This window comes from Otolemur garnettii, unplaced genomic scaffold (genome assembly GCF_000181295.1).
Source record: "Otolemur garnettii isolate 467f Iridium unplaced genomic scaffold, OtoGar3 scaffold00062, whole genome shotgun sequence".
Lineage (NCBI taxonomy): Eukaryota > Metazoa > Chordata > Mammalia > Primates > Galagidae > Otolemur > Otolemur garnettii.
The window spans coordinates 7,396,507-7,421,048 of record NW_003852457.1 but is presented as its reverse complement, the minus strand read 5'-3'; the positions used below and the strand labels follow the sequence as shown (position 1 = coordinate 7,421,048).

General features: G+C 41.5%; 1 protein-coding gene across 1 annotated transcript in view; it reads right to left on the bottom strand.

Annotated features, from left to right (window-relative positions):
• Nucleotides 1-20,043, bottom strand: part of TMEM71 (transmembrane protein 71) — a 35,706-nt gene extending 15,663 nt beyond the window's left edge. The window contains exons 1-4 of the mRNA XM_012807000.1: nucleotides 19,968-20,043; nucleotides 18,670-18,730; nucleotides 13,107-13,319; nucleotides 10,760-10,929 (exon numbers count right to left, since the gene is read on the bottom strand). Coding sequence (XP_012662454.1) covers nucleotides 10,760-10,929; nucleotides 13,107-13,319; nucleotides 18,670-18,730; nucleotides 19,968-20,007 — 484 coding nt within the window. The 5' untranslated portion in view covers nucleotides 20,008-20,043. The remainder of the gene's footprint in view (nucleotides 1-10,759; nucleotides 10,930-13,106; nucleotides 13,320-18,669; nucleotides 18,731-19,967) is intronic.
• Between the last annotated feature and the right edge of the window lie 4,499 nt (nucleotides 20,044-24,542).

The following is a 24,542-nucleotide window of genomic DNA, read 5'->3' as shown; positions in this document are numbered from 1 at the left end:
GAGACAGATGCAGAGCTCTGGGGGTGACGTGGAAGGAAAGTGCTGTGTCACCTCAAAATGAAACTTAAAATGTTAAAGGCTGCTATGGTTTGTTGGGCTTTATCTAGTAGCTGTGCTGGAGCAAAAAGACCCAGAGCATATGGGTCTCGGGAGGTGGAAGAGTAGTGTCCAGTGAAGTGAATAGTCATGACTTTGTGGAGGCAAATAGAGCAGTTTGTTTTTTCATTTAGCCTCAACCTTGTGCATTAATAACTCCGCATTGATTATTCGGTGGATGTGACACAGTTTGCTAAGTGCTTTATGTGGGTGGTTTTAGTCATTACAGGGTAGGAATTGTGAAGATCTCCAGGAAGAGATGAAAATGTGAAGTTTGAGAGACTTTGGTCAACTGCTTCTGAGTTACCGCTAACACGTAGGGAGCTGGGCTCTGAATCTCGGTGGATGACAAGCTGATGACACAGCAGCAACCTGATGCAACGTCGCGTCCAAACATGATTAACCTCATGTTAGCAAGTCAGAGTGCAGGCCAGGCTCGTTGGACTCATTCCAGATTTACTCCTCACAGGAAATACCAATATCTTTCTATCTTTGGCTTTTACTTGCCAGGAGGATAGCATTAAAAGATGTCCTCCTTCTCCTCCTCCCTTTTCCTTATGTTTGTGTCAAATGCGCAGGTAAATATAAAGAGCAACATGGTAGGCACCTATGTACTCTCTGCTCTGATTTATTAAAGGTTGACATTTTACCATATGTTTTTAGGGTTTAAAAAAAAATAAGCTCTCAAACACAGTGCTTCTGAGGCCTCTAAGATGACACCCTAAGGCAGTCATCTCTGTGGAGGGGCTTTGGCCCCTCGTCCTCCCTCCTCACACAGGTTGATGCCAGTTCCTGAGAGCACGTGAGTCATCCCTAAGTCATTCTCAGGCTCTGAAAGGAAGAATTCTTTGGGAGTGGCAAAGATTTAAAAAAGAAACAAAAACCTGAACTCACTTGAGTAATACCAAATGTTCTCTTGGAAATGTTCAGATGTCATCGGCTGGGACTGAAGAGAGGAATCTTGGGACTCTTCCCTGGTAAGCTGAGATGTGACGTGACCAGAAGTGAAGGTTACCGTATCTTTTGCACTGGGCATCGCTGAGTCCCAGTCATCACGTGGGGAAGAGCCGTCCAAATCACCTCCTGGAAAATCGGAAGGGTTCAATGCGCGCGTGTGTGTGCATGCATATGTGTGTGTACAGTGTTCCGTGACTATTCCCTGCACAGTCCTTAATAACCCCAACAATAGCAATGCTGACACATTGTTAGAGGAGGATGGAGGAAGGATGTCTACATGAGAGACATTTCAATTGTCCTCATCTATGAAGGCTGAAGGGAAGTATCTTCAATGCGGAAATAAAGGCCAGAAACATCTTCAAGTGATGTTGGGGGTTGTATGGATGGATTTAAAGGATGTATAGTAGGTGTATGAGCCTTGCATCTCTGTAACACCAAAGAGACCAAAGAGGACTTAACTCTTTAGAGCAGAGTCAAGTCCTCCTCATACTTCTAATTTATTTATCCATTCATTCAATGTGACTATGATTACAAAACTGACCATGCTGCTGGGATAAAACGGTGGATTAAACAGAGGTCTCTGTCCTCAAGCAGCTTAAATTCTGGTTGGGGTGAGGCAGGGAAGAAAATATCTTGCAATATATGCCATGAAGGAAATTCTCCCTCTATAAAATACATTGTAATGCTGGACAAAATGTATCAGACATCCAATTTATGTATTTTTTTTCACTTTAAGAGGATATACATAGCTTTAAGAACATGGACCCATTTTCATCTATAATGGTTTATACATAATATTTTTTTCTGGCCCTAAAGTTAACCTGATATTCTCACCAAAAAAACATCAAGTTCACCTTAAAAACATGTACACAATATCAAGGTTCAAACATGCTAAGGTAACTCCTAGAGAAAATTGGCACCTCCAATGTAAGATCACCAAGAAAGAGATTTAGTCTTTGATTCCTGGCTTGAGTCAAGAATTAAAAGTTTCAAAACTCTCCAAACTACAGCTTCCCTGGAAAGGATGAATTGTTAAAAATGTCCTTCAACCACAGGGAAAGTTAAGCACTGCACCTTTGACTCAACCACTGGCAGTCTCTGGAAGAGATATGCCTGCCTACAAATGCTCTTGGTTCTGTCTTTGTTTGTGTGATAGCCACTCAGGGTTTAGCTTTACTCCTGTGCCTCTGGGTAAGAATTTGAGCCCCTTTTGGAGATCACTGCCTTGGAGGCAAGCTACTCAGGGTAGCCAGAAGTCTACTCCTGGATGTAGGTGTTTGGTAGGCTGGTGTGCAGGAGATTGCACATGCCATGCAAATATTTTTAACTAGGTATCTGAGCTAAAAAAAAAAAAAAGGGGGGGATAGTCCTAGAGGCTAAGCCTAGGAAATCAGCAGCTTCAAACATGAACTGTAGTTAAAGCTTCCCTGAGGAAGGGAGAGGGGTTCCATAAGAACCAGAAGCCACTATGGGGTCAGAGAAAAGGCCTTGGTCTCAAAATAGGCAGAAAATTGAAACTGAGTCCCCTCGGGGACTTAAAATGCTATTTGTCTAATGAAAAGATAGACTAGGAAAAATAAATCTGTCCACTATTTCTGGAAGAGGGCATGAAATCTTATCTGTTTTGGCTTAGGCAGTGAGTGGGAAGAAAGTGTCTCCCCTAGTATTGTATATGTAAGTAGGTTTTGAGTTAAAGTTTATACTAATCTGAAAAGTTAATGTTTTTAAAAGTTTCAGGCTGGTCCTAGCCCTGTGCGCTCTGCCAGGAGCCAATGGGAAAGCTCAGAGTAGAAACACATCCTTAGCCCAAGCTGTACAGGTTTCCTCACGAAAAGGCCAAGGGAGATCAGCTCACTGTCTGCAATTATAAATTATGCAGAGACGATCTCCCAAGGGCAAGACTAATACGGTGCTGTGGAAAAGGGAGAGCTGTGGGAGATGACCTTGGGCCGTGAGGCTGATACCAGTTCCTGAGAGCACATTAGTCATCCCTAGGTCATCCTCAGGCCCAGAAAGGAAGAATTCTTTGGGTGTGGCAAAGATTTAAAAAAAAAAAACACCTGAACTCACTTGAATAACAAACACTCAATGTTCTCTTAGAAATGTTCAAATGTCGTCAACTGGGACTGAAGACGTTCAGTTTTCACTTTTTATCTAAATAGGACAACTGTGGGCCAGGCGTGGTAGCTCTTGCCTGTAATCCCAGCACTTCTAAGGCCAAGGTGGGTGGGATGCCTGAGGTCACAGGCTCAAGACCAGCCTGAGCCAAAGCAAGACCTCATCTCTAAAAACAGCCAGATGTTGTGGTGGGCGTCTGTAGTCCTAAATACTTGGGAGGCTGAGGCAAATAAGCCCAGGACTTTGAGGTTGCTGTGAGCTATGATGCTACAGTACTCTACCACGGGTGACAAAAGTAAGACCCTATCTCAAATAAATAAATGAAAAGATGGTTGTTTCTATGGCCCATATGAGTCTTGTCTTTAGGGCTAAGGAAAATACTCAAATCAACTGCACAAATACTTATCAGACTCACACACTGTAGGATGCTTAGATAAATGGGAGAGAGAAAAGAGAGAATAAGATGCAGACCCTCCAAGGAGGTTAAATCCTAAGGGTTTATGTGTGTCTGTGCACGTGCTGCACATGAGCCACCAGCAGGAGGCGGTCAGGAGGCCATCACTCATGGATAGGGGAAACAGGAAAATAATCACTTGTTAAAAAGAGACAAAATGTGGTTTCACAAAACTTTGAGGACTTGGGCTTCAAAAAGGCTGGAACATGAATCTTAAGAGTAACAAGGGAATTTGCTTAATTTTGTAAACCAAGTTTCTTCATCTATAAAACGAGACGATGATGTCTACTTTTCACAGCTGTTGTCATAATCAAATGAGACAAGGGGGAAATTGCAAACATCCTGACATATACAGTAGAGGAGAAGGGAACTGGAACTTCTATGAGTAACAGGCATTATAGCAGACATACTCCCTAGTTATATGAACAAACGGGGTAGTCAAGTTCATGGTGAGGTAGGAGGGTGCCAGTCAGTCATCAAGGCAGGTTTCAGGTAGGAACGGATTTTTTGAGAATTTAATATCCTACCATAAAAAAAGCTTATGACTTGACCTCAGGAAGGGAATTTCTTACTTTGAGTTGGATATGTGGAAAACTGTTGGCATGGCGCCCGTAACACAGTGGTTACACCACCAGCCACATGCACCAACGGTGGCGGGTTTGAACCTGGCCCAGCCTGCTAAAAAATGACCACTGAAACAAAAAAATAGCTGGGCATTGTTGGGCATCCCTGTAGTCCCAGCTACTTGGGAGGCTGAGGCAAGAGAATCTCTTAAGCCCAAGAGTTGGAGGTTTCTGTGAGCTGTGATGTCACAGCACTCTACTGAGGGCAACATAGCAAGACTGTCTCAAAAAAAGAAAAAAAAGAAAAGAAAAGAAAACTGTTATACCATGAAGGGATTCCTTAACCTGCCCCTAGTTTTTCCAGGACCAAGGTTTATACCATATGGATTCTTTTCCCCCAACTTTATAGAGTCACAAGTTCTCTTTTTGTGGAAGTACCCCAGATAAAGGGAAGGACCAGGGCTGAATAAATGCGCATTATTTGTTACCAAGGGAAGACAAAGCCACATACAGATGTTGCTGTCAAACGTATTTATGGAAAAGGGATTAGTTCTAGAGGAAACCAAGGACCTTGAGCTGAGGTGACTTGCTTGGGGTCATTTTGCCTTTCCTAGGGCTGGCAGAAATAGAACCGGAAAGTCCTGTCCAGCCCTCCTTGCGTGAATCCTCCATTCTCTCTCAGTATGACTCACCGGCTGTGGGAACACATCCCAAATGGCAGGATTGGGGTCTGGGGTGGGGGTGGGGGGCTGCAAAAGCGGCATGGCTAAAGGATGAATTGCCTCTAATGAGGAAAGGTGTCAACACAGCTGGGGAAGGGGTGAGCTGAGGACAAACAAAACAGGCGAAAAATCTTTTCTCGCCTAAAAATGAAGCGAGAGAAAATCAGGGGAAGTAATGTTTGATTGCATCCATTGCACAGAGAGAAAACAGCAAAACAATTTAATTTTGATTTCTCCTGGAGTCTTCTAAGTAGGCATTTCCAGAGAAAAATAAATTGCTGATAAAAATCACGGGGCCCTGGGTAAATCCGGAAAACAAGAAGTCTGGGGAAGATTTGATTACCATTGAGAGCAGAGATGAGAGATTTTCAAAGTCCTCTGTGCACCCAGGTTGGCTAATTCCTGATTTCAGAGGGGGCTGGTTTGATGTGTTATATTTAGAAGGCATTTGGAAGCCAGGAGAATTTTAATAAGGTACCTAATGCACAGACAGCATTGCGGTGGCCCAATTTCTTTAAAATGGCTTAGACATGTTTTGAAGAGGCAACTACGGGAAGACTAGATATCAACTTCCAAATCTGTGAAATCCTGCCTTTAGAACAGTGATTCCCAAAGTTCAGTCATCCAAGAGTCATTTTCTTGATTTTGGCCATATCTCGAAATTCTTGCCTTTTAGCCATTTTGTGTTTCCTGCACGCTCAGAGTCTCAGCTTTCAACCCTGGCTACACTGCTTACCAGGTGCGTGGCCTCATGAAAAACATCTACTCCATCTGAGCTCCCACCTCTGGAAAATGGGATTTGGAGAGAAGTGATAACACAACACGTGGATTTGCTGATAGTGTGCGGGTCCCTCGCCCTCTGTTACTGGGGGTTGACACTACTCTGGTTTCTCATCAACATCCTGAAGTCCGTTCATGACTGTTCTTGCCACCCATCCACTTGTCCGCCATGAGTAGACTCCGTTATCCCAAAGAACTCTACCGCTTCTCGGCTGGCTTCCACATTGACAGCTGTATGTAGATCGTTCCTTACTCCTGAACTCCTTTCTCACAATTCCAACCCTCCGCCGTTCGTCTGTTGCCCATAGGCACCTCAAATTCAACCCGTGTGAAATAGAATTCATTGTTTTTGGCACCACTCAGCCTTCTTCACCTTTTCAAAGCTAATTTGCATTAAGCTGAACATGATGACTGGCAGAATTTTTCACGCAGTCTTCCAAATTAAATACATCTGTTTTGATCCCCCCCTTTCCCACCAGTTCATTCAGTCTTTCACCAACCTGTCAATTCTGCCTTGAAAGATATTCCTTAAATCTCTCCCTTTATTTCCAGACCCACATCCTTAGCGTGCTTGCTGGTTTTAATTGCCTCTGAGTACTTGCAAACTATTGCCCATCCGATTCTCACATCCTGCCACTGCAAAAGTAATTCGGAAAGATCAAAATCCGATATCATTACTGCCCTGCTTAAGATAAATCAAAAACTTCCTTGATTGTTTAGATAAAATCCAAACTCCTCAACATGGCACAGAAAACTCTGAGCATATCTCCCATTCATCCTTGTGGCCTCGTCCCCTGTGTCCTGCCTCGTTCTCCTTTCCTCGCCCTCCTGATACATCCTTGTTATTGTGGGGAGCTGAAACACACTCCATTTAATTAACTGCTTGTCCACATAAGGAGTTGTTTCCTCACTTCATGGCATTTACTGAATTTTTAAAATCAGTTTAGTCTTACACACTACTGAAAAAAAGTGTAGCATTTGCATTTTCTTTTGAGGGTGCAGGTTGAGAAAAACAGCAGACATATAATTTGTTCACACTTAAATTATAAGATTATTGCATTGTATGAGCCTTTTAACTTTCATTTGGGGCTTGGGCTATGAGGTATATGCTAAACTTCTCCTTGAAGAGAACAAAACCCTTCCTTGCAGTAAAGCAAGGCCTGGACTTTCAAATGAGACAGACTTAGGTTGAATTCCAACTCTGGTGTGTATAAAGTAAATGAACTTGGGCGCCTTGCTTAGCCCTAAACCTCAGTTCATTGTAATTACAATAAATATGATCATATGTTCTATTTTCCAGGAGTTTGGGGGATATTTAAACAAGATAATGTGTATAAATAGGTGACATTTTTAAAAAACAAAATGTAAAGCATTCAGCCTATGGTAAGCACCCTTCCCTCTCTCTCTCCCTCAGCCTGCATAAGCAAATCCTCTTGGCTCTACTTTTGAAAGGAATCTATCTAGAATCCTACCACTTCTCACTACCACCCTGCTGTCATCTCACTTCAAGCTATTATTATCTCCCACCAGAATCACTCCAGCAGCCTCTGAACCAGTTTTAGTACCTCACATCTAATCTGAACCAGCAACCAGAGATGTCCTCTCAAAATGTGAATTAAATCATGTTATTTCTCAGCTCAGAATCCTCTGATGGTTTCTCCGTTTGCTCAGCACAGAAGCAAAGCCTTAGAAATGGTCCCACAGTGCAAGGAGAGGGCTTTCCCACTTGTACCTCACGTCTGGCACCCACATCTCTGAGCTTCTTCCCACCTGGCCCCTCATTCTCTCAGCCCCATGCTGGCTCCTAGTCCAGACCTTTGCTCTAGCACAGCAGTTCTCAACCTGTGGGTCTCGACCCCTTCACAGGGATTGCCTAAGACCATTATGATTCATAACAGTAGCAAAATTAGTTATGAAGTAGCAATTGAAATAATTTTATGTCTGGGGGTCACCATAACATGAGGAACGGTATTAAAGGGTCATGGCATTAGGAGGGTTGAGAACCACTGCTCTAGCATTTCCTCGGCCTCAGTTGTTCCTTCCCCAGTGTCTGTACAGCATTTGGTTCTTTCTTTTAAGTCAATTTATAAAATTCCTTCTCCATGAGGGCTTCCCTAACCATCTTACTATCACTTCCCCTCTTGATTCTCCATGCTACACACCACTTTTTAACCTGCCATATACAGTAGAACCTCTGTAAGTTGACCACCCAAGGGACTGTAACAAACTGGTCAACATACCTCGGTGGTCAACATACGGAGGCCCACTGTACTGGTATATACATGTGGTGCATGTCTGGTCTATGAAAATTCGATCAACTTAAGGAGGTGGTCAATGTAGGGAGGTGGTCAGCTTTGAAGTTCTACTGTAATTTCTCTATTGTCTATCTCCTACAAAAATTCAAGTTCCAAGAGAATAAGTTGTTTTGTCTGTTTTATTCACCACTCCGTCCATTGGGAAGAACGGTGCCTGGAATATAGCTGCTCCTTATAAAATCTTCCAAATGAATGAATGAATTTGTTAATTCCAGTGAAGTGGGCAACATGAGCAAAGCCACAGAGGTGTTCAAGAACCTGGTCCTTTCAAAAAGGTGACAGCACATCAGCATGATCAGAGTGGAATGGACATAAGAGACAGGGAAAAGTGAAGTTGGAGATAAGACCAGCAACACAGACATTCCAAAGTGCCACGCACAGGGCCCCACATTAAGCAGGGTCTCATGCTGGGTTTAATGCATGTGAAATTCTTAAACACTTTTGAAAAAGTAGGACTTGAACTGTATTTTGCACTGAACCTATAAGTTATTCAGCCAGTTCTAATTGGAAAAGTAAAAAATATTCGAAGGACCTTGTGTGCTTTGTTAAGGGATAAGAAGGCCATAAGAGAAGAAACCATCGGAGGACTTAGCCCACCCTCCCTACAGTTTGGAAGAGGGAATAAGGAATTGGGACTATCACTCCAGCTTGTCCCTGCCCAGCAATCCTACTCATCCTGTAAGACCCACGCAGACGTTGCCTCCCCCTGAAGACCTCATAGGCCCCTCCATGTGGGGCTAACATTGCCGCCTCTGGGGAACCCTCTGGCCCTCTCTTTGCACATTGCTTATAAATTTCTCTCAGGGCTGCACGTGTTATACTCAACTTATTTGCGAACATTATCTACCTGCTTTAAACCAGGAGCTTCTCAAGATTAAGGTTTTGTCTTTTTCAGCTTTGAAGAAAGTGTGCTTAGTACAGTGGCAGGCAAATAGCATGTACTCAGTGCATCTGATGAGTGAATTAACAAATGAAAGAACGCAATTAAGTATATAACATGCCGAAGTAGATTACAGACGTGCTTTCCTTTTAGACCCACTGTTGATGAACTGACACATGCTCACCCCCCCCCCCCCGACTGCTGATAGGAGGAGGAGGAGACAGCGGAGGCTCACTCAGTCTTCTCACTTGCCTCCACCTCCTTCCCAGAGGACATGCAAGAGTCTTCAACAGGACATGCCTTTGTCTTTTCACCTCCCACTCTTCACCCTATTCCTGGCCCTCTTCCTCCACTTTCACTTCCCTATCAATAACCTCCAGGCCAATGAGTCTAGTGAACATTCTGTCCCCCCCCTATTTACCTTGCCAGCATGATTTACCGCTGCTCACTTCTCCTCCCTCCTGACACTACACAGCACTCTCGTGGTTTTTTACTCACCTCTTTGGATGCTCCTTTTCTATCTCTTTTGCAAGCTGATCCTGTCCTATTCACCCATTCAATGTTTGAGTTCACCAAGTTCCATTCTGGGCTCTCCTGCCAACTCCACCCTCTTCCTAATCCATCCCATCTGCTCCAAGGCTTCAGTGGCCACCTAGACTGAGAGGACTCCCAGATGAATAGCTTAAACTCATATTCCTCCCATGAGCTCCAGATTATAAATATCACACCACCATGACATTGCCCCCTGGGTGTCCCAAAGGATCTTAAACTCAACATGCTTCAAACCATGCATGCAAATCCATCCACCAGGTTCCTCAGGCTCCAGCCTTTTTTGTCTTCTCAGCACAGACTATTCTTCCCTTTCCCCTTTGCCTGGGAAAGCCCCTCTCCTTGTCTAGCACTCAGACCTATTGCCATTTCCACAAGAAACCTTCCCTGAGTTTCCAAGTGGGTCAAAGTCCTCATTATATGCCTTTTTCATGGCACTTGCCACAATTATTGTACTATGTTTGTATAATTATTTGATGAAAGTCTGAACCCCACCCCCAGTAAACACTAAGGCTCAAGGAGATGGGGTCACATTGTTTATATTCCTCTTTATATCCCCAGCCCTAGCACAATGCCTGAAGAATAGCATGTGCCTAATAAATATCTGTCATTTCCCTTCTAGTAATGCAAATAATTATTAAGCACCAGGCATTGAGATATGCCTGATAGTCATTGTTCTATTTTAATCTTGAAAATGTTTTATTTCCATCACTGTGCTTATATACATACATATGTATGCACAGATTTATATATATTGATATTAATGTACATCACATAATACTCATAGGTATACATTGTGTACCTAATATGTACACGTTAGATATTTTAACATTTGTATAATATATGTATATATATAACTACAAATTGACTTGGCAAAGTATATTACCATCCAAGTGTGTAAGTGAATAGCTGCTATGTGCAAATCCAGAGGAGACCAAGTCTACAGAGGACCTTAGAGTGCTGATTTGGTCTTCTAAATCTGACCCTAGTACCCTTTCTCCAATCAAATCCCATACAGAAAACATCCACAGGAGATATGCAAGTATTTTTCCAGTAATATCAACTTAATAATTTACACATTTAAATTATGGTAATTTGCATTACATGGACACATTTGTACTTTAATCACACAAGTACAAACATGGAAAGAACATTTGGAACACTGGAAATGTGGAAAGAACTTGGGGTGAATTTTTAAAATATGGCCCATCTCTCTATCAAAATAACTATCATCCTCTCTGGATTTGACATTGGTCCAAGACCACCTGACTGGATTACCCATTTAGAAATGATGTTTCACTATGGAAGGGAATGCTCAAACTCACCATTCCCATTGCAGTGGTCTGTATCCAGCCTCCTGACCTCCTCCAACCAGACATCCTCACTTGCAGAATCAACATCACCAAAGAAACTTCCATGCAGCCAAGATTTAGAGGCACGGAGGTTGAAGAGAGAAGGAAGAGAATGGCGGATTTTCTTTTTTTTCCTAAATATCCTGGAGATAAATGAAAGCATAGTGAACAATGATAGCAGTCACCCTGAGTTCAAAATCTAGCAAAAGTGATTTGGTGCACAGAGTACATCTCTACAATCCAAGTCCATTCACTTGATTAATTCCACAGAAGTTTCTCAAAATTCTTCTGTGTGTAAGGTCCTTGGACCAATGTCAAGAACACTGAGATTCATAAAAGGCAAAACTTTGTGTGCAAAAGTTCACAATCTACAATGAGAGAAAGACTAAAAATAATGCAGAGACAACTAATGCCTTTGTAAAGCTTATTCTTGTCAGGCTGCCTTCTTTGTGCTTTATCAAAATGGCTCTTATGAGATAAATACTATTATTACCCTTATCACATTATCAAAATGGCTCTATGAGATAACTACTATTATTACCCTATTATGCAGATCAGGAAACTGAGGCACAGAGAGATTAAGTTACTTGGTTGAGGTTATGCAGCTGGTAAGTGACATAGCTGGGGTGCAAATCCAGAGGGGGAATGAGACCTTAGAGTCCTATCCTAATTTGGCTCCTTCTAATTTTTTTTGTTTTCTAATCAGAAAATATCTTTAGAGGAAACCCATTTTTCTTTAGTTAATAATAATATAAGAAAGACTGCATTGACATGGCTAAATTCCCAAGATTCTTAGTTCTTCAGGGATGGAATGATTGGCTGGGATCATCACTTACAAAAATGTTTTGAACTTGACGTAGCTCATGTTGAGAAATAAAGTTTTTATTTTTAACTTTAATCTTGTAATTCTACCTTTCCAAAAACTTTCAAATCCCATTATGTAAGCATAGGGATCAGCAGTGTGGCAAATTGGATTACTGTTCAGCAAAAATGCTTCGACAGGAGTAGAATGTATTTCCCTGACCCTTCCTTCAGCTTGCCCATGTGACTTGGGAAGGTTAGCAGATTGTTACACACAGAGGCTTGACATATACTTGCTGTTGGGGTATGTCTTCTTGCATTTATGATTACAGTGGGAAGATTCTTCATGTTGACTGGTCCCAAGAAAAAGACTTACGTGGGACCTACTTGATATCAACATGAAGCCAAGTTCGGCCTCATGTAGGCCAGACTACATCAACCTGTACCAACTGACTTCCTAACAAGTGTGCATTCATTGCTATATGTCCCTGGTAATCTGTAGTTATTAATATTTGTTACATAGCATTATTGTATTAATAGCTGATTGACTGTCAGCATGTAGGTGGTTCTCAAACAAAAGAAAATGAATGTAATTGCCCAAGCTCACTGATTCAAAATCATCTCCTTTCCTCCAATCGATGCTCCTTACGTATTCCTGGTCTTGATAAATGGTCTTTCTGTACATCTTGTTGACAAAGCCAGAGTCTTCAGTTTTAACAAAACTGCCCTTCCGTCCTCAGACCTCACACGTGCAGTGACCAGGTACTATCTTATTGCTATGCCTTTTGACTATTCCCCCAATCCTGACTCTCTTATCCTTGCTACTGACTTTTTTTCAATCCACGGACTGAAAGCTTTATGTTGTTTACATTCTATTCACTCTTCACTCACAAATCCACACACCCCACAATCCATCTCTTATGTTGCAATCACTGTTATCTTTATATAACAAACTCCGATCATTTGTCAATGACTCCTTTTCATCTACAGAATCAGGCCCAACTCCTTGGCCTGAAACTTAACCCCCTCCACCCAGTCCCTGCCTCCGTGCTCAGTCTTCTTTCCCACAGAGCACCCCTTCCCATCCTAAGTTGGAATCCTGCCAAACTGTTTGCCATTCCGCACATTGTATCGGGGTATCTCAGAACCCTAAGCCTGCGCCCTCTCTCCAGAAGTCCTCTTTCCTACTTTCATTTTTAACTAGCTGCCTACATTTTTCAACATTTAGATCAGTCATCATTTTTAGGAAGCTTATTTTTATCTATTCCCCTAGTAAAACACCCCTCCCTTCCTTTTTCCCTCCACTGCGCCCTGTGCAGCTTTCTATCCTTGCGCCCTATCGCATCAGTACTTCTGTTTGTCTTAATGTTGTCTATCCTGCCCCTTATTTCCCTTTAAATTTCCACTCTGGAGCAATAAGGGGGTCCTTAAAAATGATGGTTGAATGAAGAGATGAATAAATGAATGACTAATGGGTGGATTGAATTTGAGGTTTCTTTATGTGGTATCCTCTACTCACCTAACTAAGTTCTCCTTGTACATAACACGGGTCTGGGATGGATTCAGAGTCACATTGCCATCAGCATCGCAGAGGAAACTGTCTTCTGTCCAAACATAGTAGCCATTGGTGAGAAGTCTGGGACTTCGGCGACAGATATAGTGAAAGCCTGTCAGGGGGTCCACAGAGCAGCATTCAAAGGAACTGTCACCATCCAGGAAATCACAGGAAAAACTCAAGTAGGAAAAAGGAAAGGGCTTTAAATGTCTATCCAGTACATCCAGTCACCTGAAAATCATGTCTCATTACTGTGAAGGTAAACAGCCTGTCTGCATTCATGGCTATCAGTTGTCACTCATAACCTTCTGGGCATTAACCTGCGGGCCAGTTAGTGCTGCTTTCTGTTTCAACCTTTGATAAAAATACTATGGCTAATCAGCTCCTTCACCATACGATGAACCTGCACTCTTGACATCAGTCTATTTTGCTGGATAGAAAAATTACAAGACAGCCTCCCTGAGATTCGAGAAGCTCATAATTCCCTCCATTCTTTTGCTTTGAATGGCCCTCCTTTGCTTTCTCCTTATAATTTCTCTATTACAGTTATGAGAATAACTATGCAGCCACCAGAAATATACAGAGTATAGGAGAAACATGCAGTCAAAGAGATCTTTTTTGCCTTTGGAAATTTCCTTCTAGTTTGACTGTACAAATGGTCACTTTCCCTGAATTGGTATCCCGGAAAGTCTCATAATACACTGAATAAATCTGTATGTGTCTTAAATTTAAAAAGCAGCCACATTGACCTGGTGTGGTGACGTGTGCCTGTAGTACCAGCTACTCAGGAGTTGAGGCAGGAGAATTGCTTGGGTCCAGGAGGTTCAAGGCTGCAATATGCTATGAGCATTCCTGTGAGTACCTATTTCACTCTAGTCTGGGCAACAAAGCAAAATCCCACCTCTTAAAAAAATCACATGTCCCTATAATTAAAAGACAACCAAAATTACGAAGACAGTTTAGGAATTTAACATTTAAACCCTGATGACAACAGTAAGAGAGCCATATTATTTTTTCAGGCAAAACTGCTTGATTTTTCCTCTCCTACGAATTTATTACTTTGTCCTATTCCCTAACCGTCATTGTGATTTGTGTGTATGCATGTCTGTTCAATAATTCTTGTATACATTTCTGGAGGGCAGGGCTGTTTGCCTAACAAGGATTCAATATATAAATAAATAGTATATATAGTTGCTGAATGAAATCATCTGACAGGCTATGAAAATCTGGTCTTTAAAAAAAGTGTCAGCTCGGCGCCTGTGGCTCAAGTGGCTAAGGCGCCAGCCACATACACCTAAGGTGGCGGGTTCAAATCCAGCCCAGGGCCACCAAACAACAATGACGGCTGCAACCAAAAAATAACCAGGCATTGTGGCAGGCACCTATGGTCTCAGCTACCTGGGAGACTGAGGCAGGAGACTTGCTTGAGCCCAGGAGTTGGAGGTTGCTGTGAGATGTGATGCCACAGCACTCTACCCAGGGGGATAGCTCAAGGCTCTGTCTCAAAAAAAAAAGTATCTGGGCCAGCCCCAGTGGTTCATGCCTATAATCCTAGCATGTTGGGAGGCTGAGGTGGGTGGATTGCTTGAGCTCAGGTGTTGAGACCAGCAAGAACAAGAGCAAGAGTCATCTCTACTAAAAACAGAAAAAACTAATCAGATGTGGTGAATGCCTGTATTCCAGGCTACTGGGGAGGCTGAGGCAAAAGGATTGCTTGAGCCCAAGAGTTTGAGATTGCTGTGAGCTATGATGCCACAGACATTCTACCCAGGGCTATAGAGTGAGACTCTGTCTCAAAAAAAAAAAAAAAAAAAAAAAAGGATCTGAATATATTTTAATTCTTGGGGTGCTTTTTTTGTCAGTTAATACCACTGATACTATAATATCTCTATGTTGTTTGCCTTGATGTTAAAAAGAAAACCCCAAACTACTATATACATTTATTCTATGTAATTACATAAATTGAGAGCCTATATTTCCAGGGAATCACAGATTCTAAGAATGAGAAGGAATTTTAAAGGTCACGTCTCCAATCCCACCAAATTCTGCTTGTCCCATCTGCCGTGTTTCTATCACACACTGCTGCATCTCTGCTTTCACACCTTCCGTGGAAAGGACCCTCCGTGGACTGAGCCACCCTACCGGTCACTAACAGACGTGGAGTGCAGGGTAATGGAAAAGGCCTGGAATTTGGAGTCAATTCACCCTAAGCCCATAATTTCAACTGTCACCAGTTAGGTGACCAAATTAATCCAATCATTTCGCCTCTCAGTCTGCATTTTTATCTGTAAAATAAGAAAACAACAAACGGTGGTGTTTTGAAAATGGAACAAGAAAACGACCAGAATGTGCTTAGCACATAGTATGGGCTTAAGCAACACTTACTTCTCCCCTTCTCTCTTCCTTCCTTTTCTGTTTCTTTCATCTTGCATTTGAAACTTATTTAGCCATTTTAAGAGAATTTCCACATCCTCTCTGGGTCTTCTTTTGATACTAAAAGTCTTCCAGTTCATCCAACTCACCCTTATACGATACAATGTGAATTTGATCCCTTCACTATGATAGTCTGACATCTTTTCTCTGAGTATTTTCCAGTTTTTTTTTTAAATTTAAAAAAATTTTTTGTTGTTCCTGTTAATTTTAGGGTATATAGAATTAGGTTACAGTGTTTGGATTTTTTAGGTAGAGTCCCTCTTATAATTGTGTCCTGTCCCCAAGAGGTGTGTCATACACCTGAACATTGTGCCCATTAGGTGGGAGCACATCCAGCCCCCTCCCTTCTCCTCTGTTCCTCATTCACCCACCCACCCCCACCTTGAATTGGTTTGAGCTTTTCTCTTATGTGGCTCATATTAGATCATCTACTGGCTTCATATTAGTATTGAACTATTGAACTGCTTCTCCATTCTTGAGATACTTTACTAAGAAGAGTGTGTTTCAGCTCCATCCAGGTAAACATAAGATGTAAAGCAGGGGTCCTCAAACTTTTTAAACAGGGGTCCAGTTCACTGTCCCTCAGACCATTGGAGGGCTGGACTGCAGGCCCCGGGATGAGTCGGCTGCTAAGCAGGACAGGCAATAGCAGCAAAAACACCCTGTGGGCCGGATAAATGTCTTAGGTAAGGCCACATGTGGCCTGTGAGCTATAGTTTGAGGACGCCTGAAAAGTCTCTACCTTTTTTCACAGATCAATTTCTAATTGCCAAAATTAATGGGGCAGCTATATCATACTGAACAATTAGGAGGATACAGAGTTTTAGATCCAGATTTCTCTCTGTACTCTAATGTCTGAGGTGTCAACATCAAATGGTTCTCACCTGCAGCCTCCCTGACCCCCTCACATTGTTCCTTGTTTAATACCCTTGACGTGATTATGTTTAGCAGGTCCTTTCCAACTAATTTCAGAAGTCCAGCTGCACACCAAAGCCCAGCCACTTGCTCAATTGCCTAAAGAACAAAGCCCTTTCTCATCTTGTGAGGCTACTAACCAGGCCTATGGAAAAGTTTACAGCACATGCCTGCTGTGATAGCACAAAGACTGGTTGGTGAAGGGATGCATTTATCATTAGAATCTTTAAAATATTTTTCCATAATTAATTGTACTTTGATAGGTTGCAAAATGTTTCTTATCCTTCTACAAACCACCTTCTTGTTCTGTAATTCTGTTACATTTTTTTCATAAAAAGTCTACATGCAATTAATATACCAGAACTGACAATCAAGTTCATGAACTTGCCACCATGCACTTATGTTGGCTGTACTAACAAATAGCTCGGTAAGTTTTCATAACCTTGGTATATCAGTGTCTCATAGCTTGGTAAATCCGTATCTATATCAGTGTTTCATAACCTTGGTATGTTTGTGTCGATGTGTGGCTGTGTCTTGCTGAGTGGCATTCATTATTGTTGTGCATTTCTGTGTGCCATTGCAACAGTGTCAGAGCTTGAATTAGATCAACAAACAAACATTTGTAGATTTCTTGTTAATCTCAGCAAGGGGGGAAGTGAAATCAGGGACATGCTAGTCCAAGTTTGGGGAGATAACGCCATGGAGCCAACAGCAGGGTACAAGTGGATTAAATGGTTTTCTGGGGGGAAAGAAAGTGTCACTGATTAAGAGAGGTCAGAGTGGCCAGTAATGAGCAGAACTGATGAAAACATGGCAAAAATTCATTGACTTGAGCATCAAAATCATTGGCTAACTATGAGAAGCATTGCAGACCAATTAAGCAGTAGAGAAACAAGAAAATTTCACCTGAAAATCTTGATTAACAACTCATGGCTCTTGCATCACAACAATGCACCAGCTCACATGGCACTCTCTTGAAGGAGTTTTATCCAGTAAACAAATAACTGTACTAGAACAGTTATTCTCCCTACTCACCTGATCTGGCCCCCAAAGGGTTTTTTTATTTTATCTAAGGATAAAGGAAATGTGGAAAGGAAGACATTTTGATGGCACTCAGTACATCGAGGGCAATACAATGACAGCTTTGATGGCCATTCCTGAAAAAGAACTCCAAAATTGCTTTGAAGGGTGGACCAGGCACTAGTATCAGTGCATAGCTTCTCAAGAGGAGTGCTTAAAGGTGACCAAAGTGATATTCAGCAATGAGCTATGTAGTACCTGGTTTAGGAGAAGTCATAAACTTAATTGTCAGACCTTGTATGCACTCAAAAGTACTATTTTAAATGAACAATATTTATTGAACAGTTACCATGAGCCTGGGCCCACACTGTATCTAGTCTTCACAAATCTCTCTAAAAGGTGTCATCATTATCTTCATTATAGCAAGAAAGAAATGAGTTGTAGAAGGGCAAATTATCTGTACTTAGATATTTTATACAACCAGTAAGTGGCAGAGATAGTGTATGAACCTGAGATAGTGTATGAACCTGAGTTTATCTGGCTTTAAAACAAGCTGTTTGTTCATCTTTAGCTGATTCATTTGCTAATATCAGGAGCCCTAGAATTTATAAGAAGGGGCAAGTCCTGAAATCATCATCCTTTTATACTATAGCCACATTTCATAAAATGCTGGAGAAACACCAAGTGATGACTACCTAAGGGAGAAGAGACACACAGTGTCAGGAAAAGAGAAAGTAAAAGAAAAGAGACCCCATGGTGGTACTCAAACAAAATGGTAGAATTTGTACATCTTAGTGGGGCCTGAAATTTGGCCAACTTGTGCATTGGTGTAGAATCCTGTTGCTGTCATAAAATGAGATAGGAAAGCATATCTAAGAGAATGTCAGCTTGAGAAAGAGTAACTATCTGTCATCAGTGTTCAATAGTTTCATCACTCACCAGAAAAACAATAAAACAATTCACTCCTGCCCTCCCCACACACATCCATTATTTTATTAGGCAGATTTTCATACTGTGTATGTATGTGTAAGACTAAAAATATATAACCAAACCAAAATGGGATAATAGCAAACATCTAATTTTAAATAGGGACTATGACAAAAATGAGACCTACAGGAAAGGAACTTGATTATTTTTCGAGAAAAGCTGCGTGGAATACCTTGGGGAAATGCATGTGGCAGATAGCTCTCCAGCACATTCTCTGTCCAACCGGGAAGAACCTGCATGAACACATGGGAGGGAAATAGAGATTGACCACACCTCACTAACACACATGGCTGGCTGCAAGCAGCAGAAGGGTGTGAGAGGTGGGGGAGCCGACGCCCCAGCCTCTCAGCCCCAGCCTCTCAGAGACTCCAACCAGAGCAGCTGCCCAGTGAATCGTCTAATACAACTTGTCACCAGGGCTCCACAGGAAGCAAGAAATAATCTAGGAGCGTCTATCTTCTGTCCCTTCTCACATGTAACACTCCTTTAGAAGTTCCTTAGTGCAGGATGAGGCAATAATAAATCATTAGCATCAAACTGAGCTCATGAAAAGAAGGAAGAAAGCCACTTGTGTGAAGCTGGAAAAAACCCAAATCAGTTACCCAATGTGTTGGTTATTGTAGCTTACTCAGTAATCGGAGGGATTCAGTCATCCCAGTCTCCCTCATTAGTGCATTTTAAGACACCTCTACTGTAAAATAATGAGCAAAAGACATTGTTGGGGGAAATTAAGATTTTGTTTTTATGTGTGATTTTCCAATGTATACATCCTATGGCTAAATAGTAATTATTAAAAAAAAATCTATTCCTTCCAGTTTAACCAAGGACATGGCAACAGACTTCACTTGTGGAAAATTGCGGTTGATTAACATTCTAAACTTTAAAGCAGAATTTTATAATGTACAGTGCTGCTGACGATACTTCTGACAGACAGGCTCTGTGAAACTTGATCCCATTACTGATCATTAATATCTAGGACAAAGAAAGAAATGTAGAGTTTCAGACTGGGTGGGTTGACTTGTAAGGAGAAAATTGTGGGTGTGTGAGGGAGGCTTAGAAACAGAGTTTGGGAAGAAAATAACAAGAGGAAGGAAGAAACTTGAAACCACTACCGTTTTAACAACGCCCATATTTTCTGCAAGTAGCTATCAAAATCATTCAGCATTTTTTATAGACAAACAGTTTTGCATCTTAATAGTAGCTGATAAACAATCTCCTTTCACATTTATGCACAGGCATCTAAAAAAAAACTCGTCATTTTTTTTCTACTAAAAGGAAAAGTACCACATTTCTTTCAAGGAAAGAAATGAAGTCAAAATCATTGCCAAAGTGAACACTGGCATTTAAGAAGCGCTAGCTACTGACAGATGGTTAATGGTCTGAGTATCAGCAAAATCAAAGCAAGGAAATTGCTAAAAGGAGGCTAATCATTCAAAAGATAATTGCGTAGAGCAGTTCTCCTACATTTACTTGCTGCTGGTGTTGACATCAGTTGAGATATTCGGTACATCTTGGGAAGGCCGCTTCTTCAAACTTCACAGATTCTCTGCAAAAGATGATAAAAAAAGGTGGACTATATATTAAAAATAGAAAAATTATGCCCAAACAGATGGCATCTACTAATTGCACCCGTCAGATGTGTCTACTGAAATAATATAGAGATAAGGAATTGTAGGCAGGAGACTAGATTGAAAACACAGCTTCTCCCAGGTTGCGTTTGCCTCAGTGACTTGGTATTACATTTTCTGCTGTCTCGCTTAGTGCATGTAAATAATCTTTTTCTGTAAATAAGAACACCACTTTATTTGGAAAAGCTAGACTTGCAAAGGTGGATTTGTAATCCAATGAAATCAATGAAAGTGACTTACTTGATTAAGAAATCTGTGAACTGACTGGTTCAAGAGCCCCCAAAACAAATGTTTCTCTTTTAATCAGTCAATGAAAATCAACCTTATCTTCAGGTTTCAGACGTTGTTTGGAGATTGGTGCCTGTCTTTTGTCCAACAACTTGAACCATTGACAGGTAGTCACAGAGAATGCTTTTTTGTAGTTGTTGTCAGCCTATTAGCCTAAACATTCTGAAACAACATAAATAGCGTTGCACTAAAAATAGTATACCACTGGCCAGATTTCAGAACTCTGTTCCTATGAACATATAATTTGCTTTCCCAATTACAAATCAAACACATATTGAGGTATGCAAATTATAAACTTTGATTATTTACCTCTCATCAAATAGAACCACCTTTTCTGATGACTACTGAACTTTGTGTGAACTATCACTATCCTAACAGCTACATAAGGTAGGACTAAATTATTTTATGATTCAGCACCTCTCTCCACATCTCCTAACATGATAATGAGTAATCGATCATTTTTGCAGCTGTAATACAATCAATCAGACCAAGCTAATTCTATAGCTTCCAATAATTTCCATAAATTATATATAAATTTTGTTAGAAAATCTAGAATCTGGCTTACATAGACCTTTAAAGGTGTCAGAAGAACTTTCTGTGAAAGATGTCTAAATCAAAGCATACATTTATAGATTTCATTCTTTTAGGATATAAAATGTTTTCAATATAACATATTAATGTTGCTTATTCTTTTTGCTTTTGATCAATATTCTCTGAGTATGCCCACTCCAAATTATATTCTATGTTAGTTTTTCCTAAGCATTAAGCTGAGTTTTAAGCCAATGAATACTGTGGCAGAAAGCAAGGTCTTACTGTTCCGCCTTACAAATGCTTGCCACTGTCTCCTGACAGGACACTGACAGTAGAATTGAGAATTAAGAATGGTGAAAAACTTCAGTTATAGCTCTGAAACTTTTCAAGAAACAGACCCAAGCAGTTCCTTCAAAGCAACACGTCTGTTCTAAAGAAAAATATGCCCATACATGTTCTTTCCAAAGGGAGTTCCCATTCTCTTCTTCCAATTGATAAATGACAAAATAACAAATACGGGGCTTCCTGTGGTTGACAGTGGAGAAATCAAGGACTGAACAGTTCTTCAGCTCAATGAAAAAAAAAAAACACAGACTACCAACAAGTGCTGAAGTCTCTCCATCCCAGGATTCCCACCTTCTGGTCCTCTGCTAGATGTCCGCGCACATCACCTGGGCAGGCATTTGCAGAGAAGTTTTGTCTTCAGCAGTCTCTCATTCTTTGGGCTGTTTCCTGGTAGAGATGAGCATGTAGTTCTTGGGAAAGCTGCCTTTACAACCCTTCTTGTTTTCTTTCAAAAACAGCCTGTGTAACCAGAGGCAGAGAAGCAGAATGAGGTCACACTTCCTGTTGGGCTCACATCAGTGGCATTCACACTGCGGCATGCGGTGAAGATTTAAGATCGTCTCCTGGGCTAACAGCAGGGACTGTACTGGCTATACACTGAGCCAGCTGGGTCTACCATGGCCACTGAAGGGATGTTTTATGAGCTAACTCGCCATCCCTAGCTGTGAGAACATGGGGAAATCTCTCAGTAAAGTGACACTTCTTACTCACCATATTCTGGGCACATTTAGTTATCAGTAGCGTATAGCAGTGCTCTCTGTCCAAATCACCTAAATTTATTGAAGATGGTGTGCATTTATGCTATTAAATTTGGTATACTGTTAAATACCAGGAGTCTGATCTCATGACAATTTCTGTAGTGGCAATATGTGGATCCACCAAAGGTTGGGCTTTACAGAAATCTCTGTGGATGGCATTTTACATTTTAAATTTCTATTTTAGTAGAGCTGAAAGACTTGATACTGTTTGTGGGTCCTCATACATTTGTGCTATTCTAAGTGATAAAAGACATAAGCATTCCAGCAGCACTGAGGTAGCACTGAGTAGAGAAAAGATCATGGGTTTTGGAGTCACACAGACTGAGATTCCAACTGTCTCGCCATCCTAGTCTGTGACCTTAGATTTGTGACTTAACTTCTTTGAGTTGCAATTTTCTCAGTTAGAAATGTAATAATATATATTTCACAGGATGGCTGGGGGAATTACGTGAGTTAAAAGAAATGAGAAGTAATGGATCCTCAGCACAGATATGCAAGATGTAAGCCTTGTTTGTTTTCCATAAGTCAGTTTTCTCTTCTGAGGCACCAGTTGGCCAGGCTGGCAGAAAAGTTAATCTCATCCTTCCTTGGGGTTCCCTTTGCCCCTGAATTTATGCCACATAGCAGGATCTTCTGTAAAACATGTCCCAGGCAACAGAATCTATCAGGAGGAAGGCCCATCTAATTGCAAGGTTTCCTCCCTTCTGAACCTCATGCCTTTGTCTAAACCCTCCCCTTGAGTGTGTGCTAAAGCTATGACTGGCTTCTTGTAAATTGAATAAAGCAAAGTCGCTAGGTTGCCAATCCGATGATTCGGCTTCTGTCTTGGGGCTCCCTTTAGGAAGGTTCTCCTCTTAATAGGAAGAGTTCAGATCTTCTTGGCTTGTCCACTTTGAGGAAGCCAGCTGCCATGAAAGAGAAGCCCACATAGCAGGGAATCAATCTAGTGTGGGACTTAGGTCCTCAGTCCAAAAACAGAATCCAGCCATGACCTATGTGTGTGAGCTTGAAAGTGGATCCTTCCGCACTTGAGCCTTGAGGTGAGCACACCCTATGAAAGACCCAGAAGCAGAGGGCCAAGCTTACCCTTGCCTGATTCCTGGCCCATGTAAACTGGGAGATAATAAATGGTGTTTCAAGCCACCCATGTTTTGAGGTCATTTTTTGCACAGCAATAACTAATATGTATATAGTCCTAACAGTTGTCCCCTCCTGAGCCATCTGACCATATGGTCAGGGTTCACTGTGCTTTAATGCCTCCCGGAGACGTGTTGCACACAACTGCCTGGATTTCTGGGACAGCCATTCGGCTTTACGGCTGTGCTGGGAGTCTGCTGTCCTCTTTCTCGTAATTCACAGCTCTCTCCTTCCTGTTCCTCCTACCTCTCATCCTCCTCTTTCCAGCTTAGCTAATCTCTTCTAGATGACTGAGAAACAAACTCCTTCTCACTTCTTCAAGAACCTCTGATCTCCTTGTGTTCACAAATATGCTTTCTCAATGAGCTCACAGCAGAAAGCCTTTAAATCCCTGGCACTCATTAATAATGGTCATAGTAACTGCTAACAGTAATGGAATTCTTACTATGTGCCAGACACTGTGCTAAGCCCTTTCCATATATCAGCATGTTAATCTTTGTACAAACCCCAAGAAAGAGGCTCTATTATTGTCCCTATTCTACAGTTGAGGAAACTGAGGCTCAGAGAGTTAAATAACTTGTCCAGGTCATATAGCCAGTAAGCAGTGAGTCATCAGAGATCCGATTCAAACTCCACCAGGACAGCTCCTGAGCCTGTATTTTTAACCTGTAAGTAATAAGTGATCATATCCAATGTGTTCAAGTACTTTCTATAAACCAGGCATCATACTAAACATTATATATGCAAGGGATTGTTTCAGCCTCGCATAGCCCTAGAACACCCAGGACAGAAGTTCAGAGAGTTTACATAAATCTCTTAACATTGACAAGGGCCAGAGCTACAACTCCCAGTCTGCAGCTCTGCCCTCACTCTCCTCTCTTTAGTCCCACTTAGCTCTTAGCTGTAACTCAGACACTGAACACACCTGCTTTGAGATCTCTGGCCTTAACGTTGCTCCCTCTGCCCCAGAACTTTCTGTAAAGGCCACAGAATTTTCTTTTCTCACTGCCTTGCTGCTAACTAAATTTCCCTCCAGTCCAGTCCCTGTGCTGGGTCTGCTTTATCCTTTTCCTTAGCACTTTTCGCTGTGCCATGTTCATGCAACTTATTCTTTGTAGTGAGACACATACACTCATGTTTGATAACACATCCTCAGCTAGAACATGAGCTTTAAAAGGGCAGAGAATATTGCCTTTCTTTTTCAAGTGTATAGCCCTTGTATTAAGAATAGTGCTTTCTTTTACACTGTTGGTGGGACTGCAATCTCATACAGCCTTTTTGGAAAGAAGTATGGAGAATCCTCAAAGAATTCAAATTAGACTTCCTGTTTTATCCTGCAATCCCATTACTAGGCATCT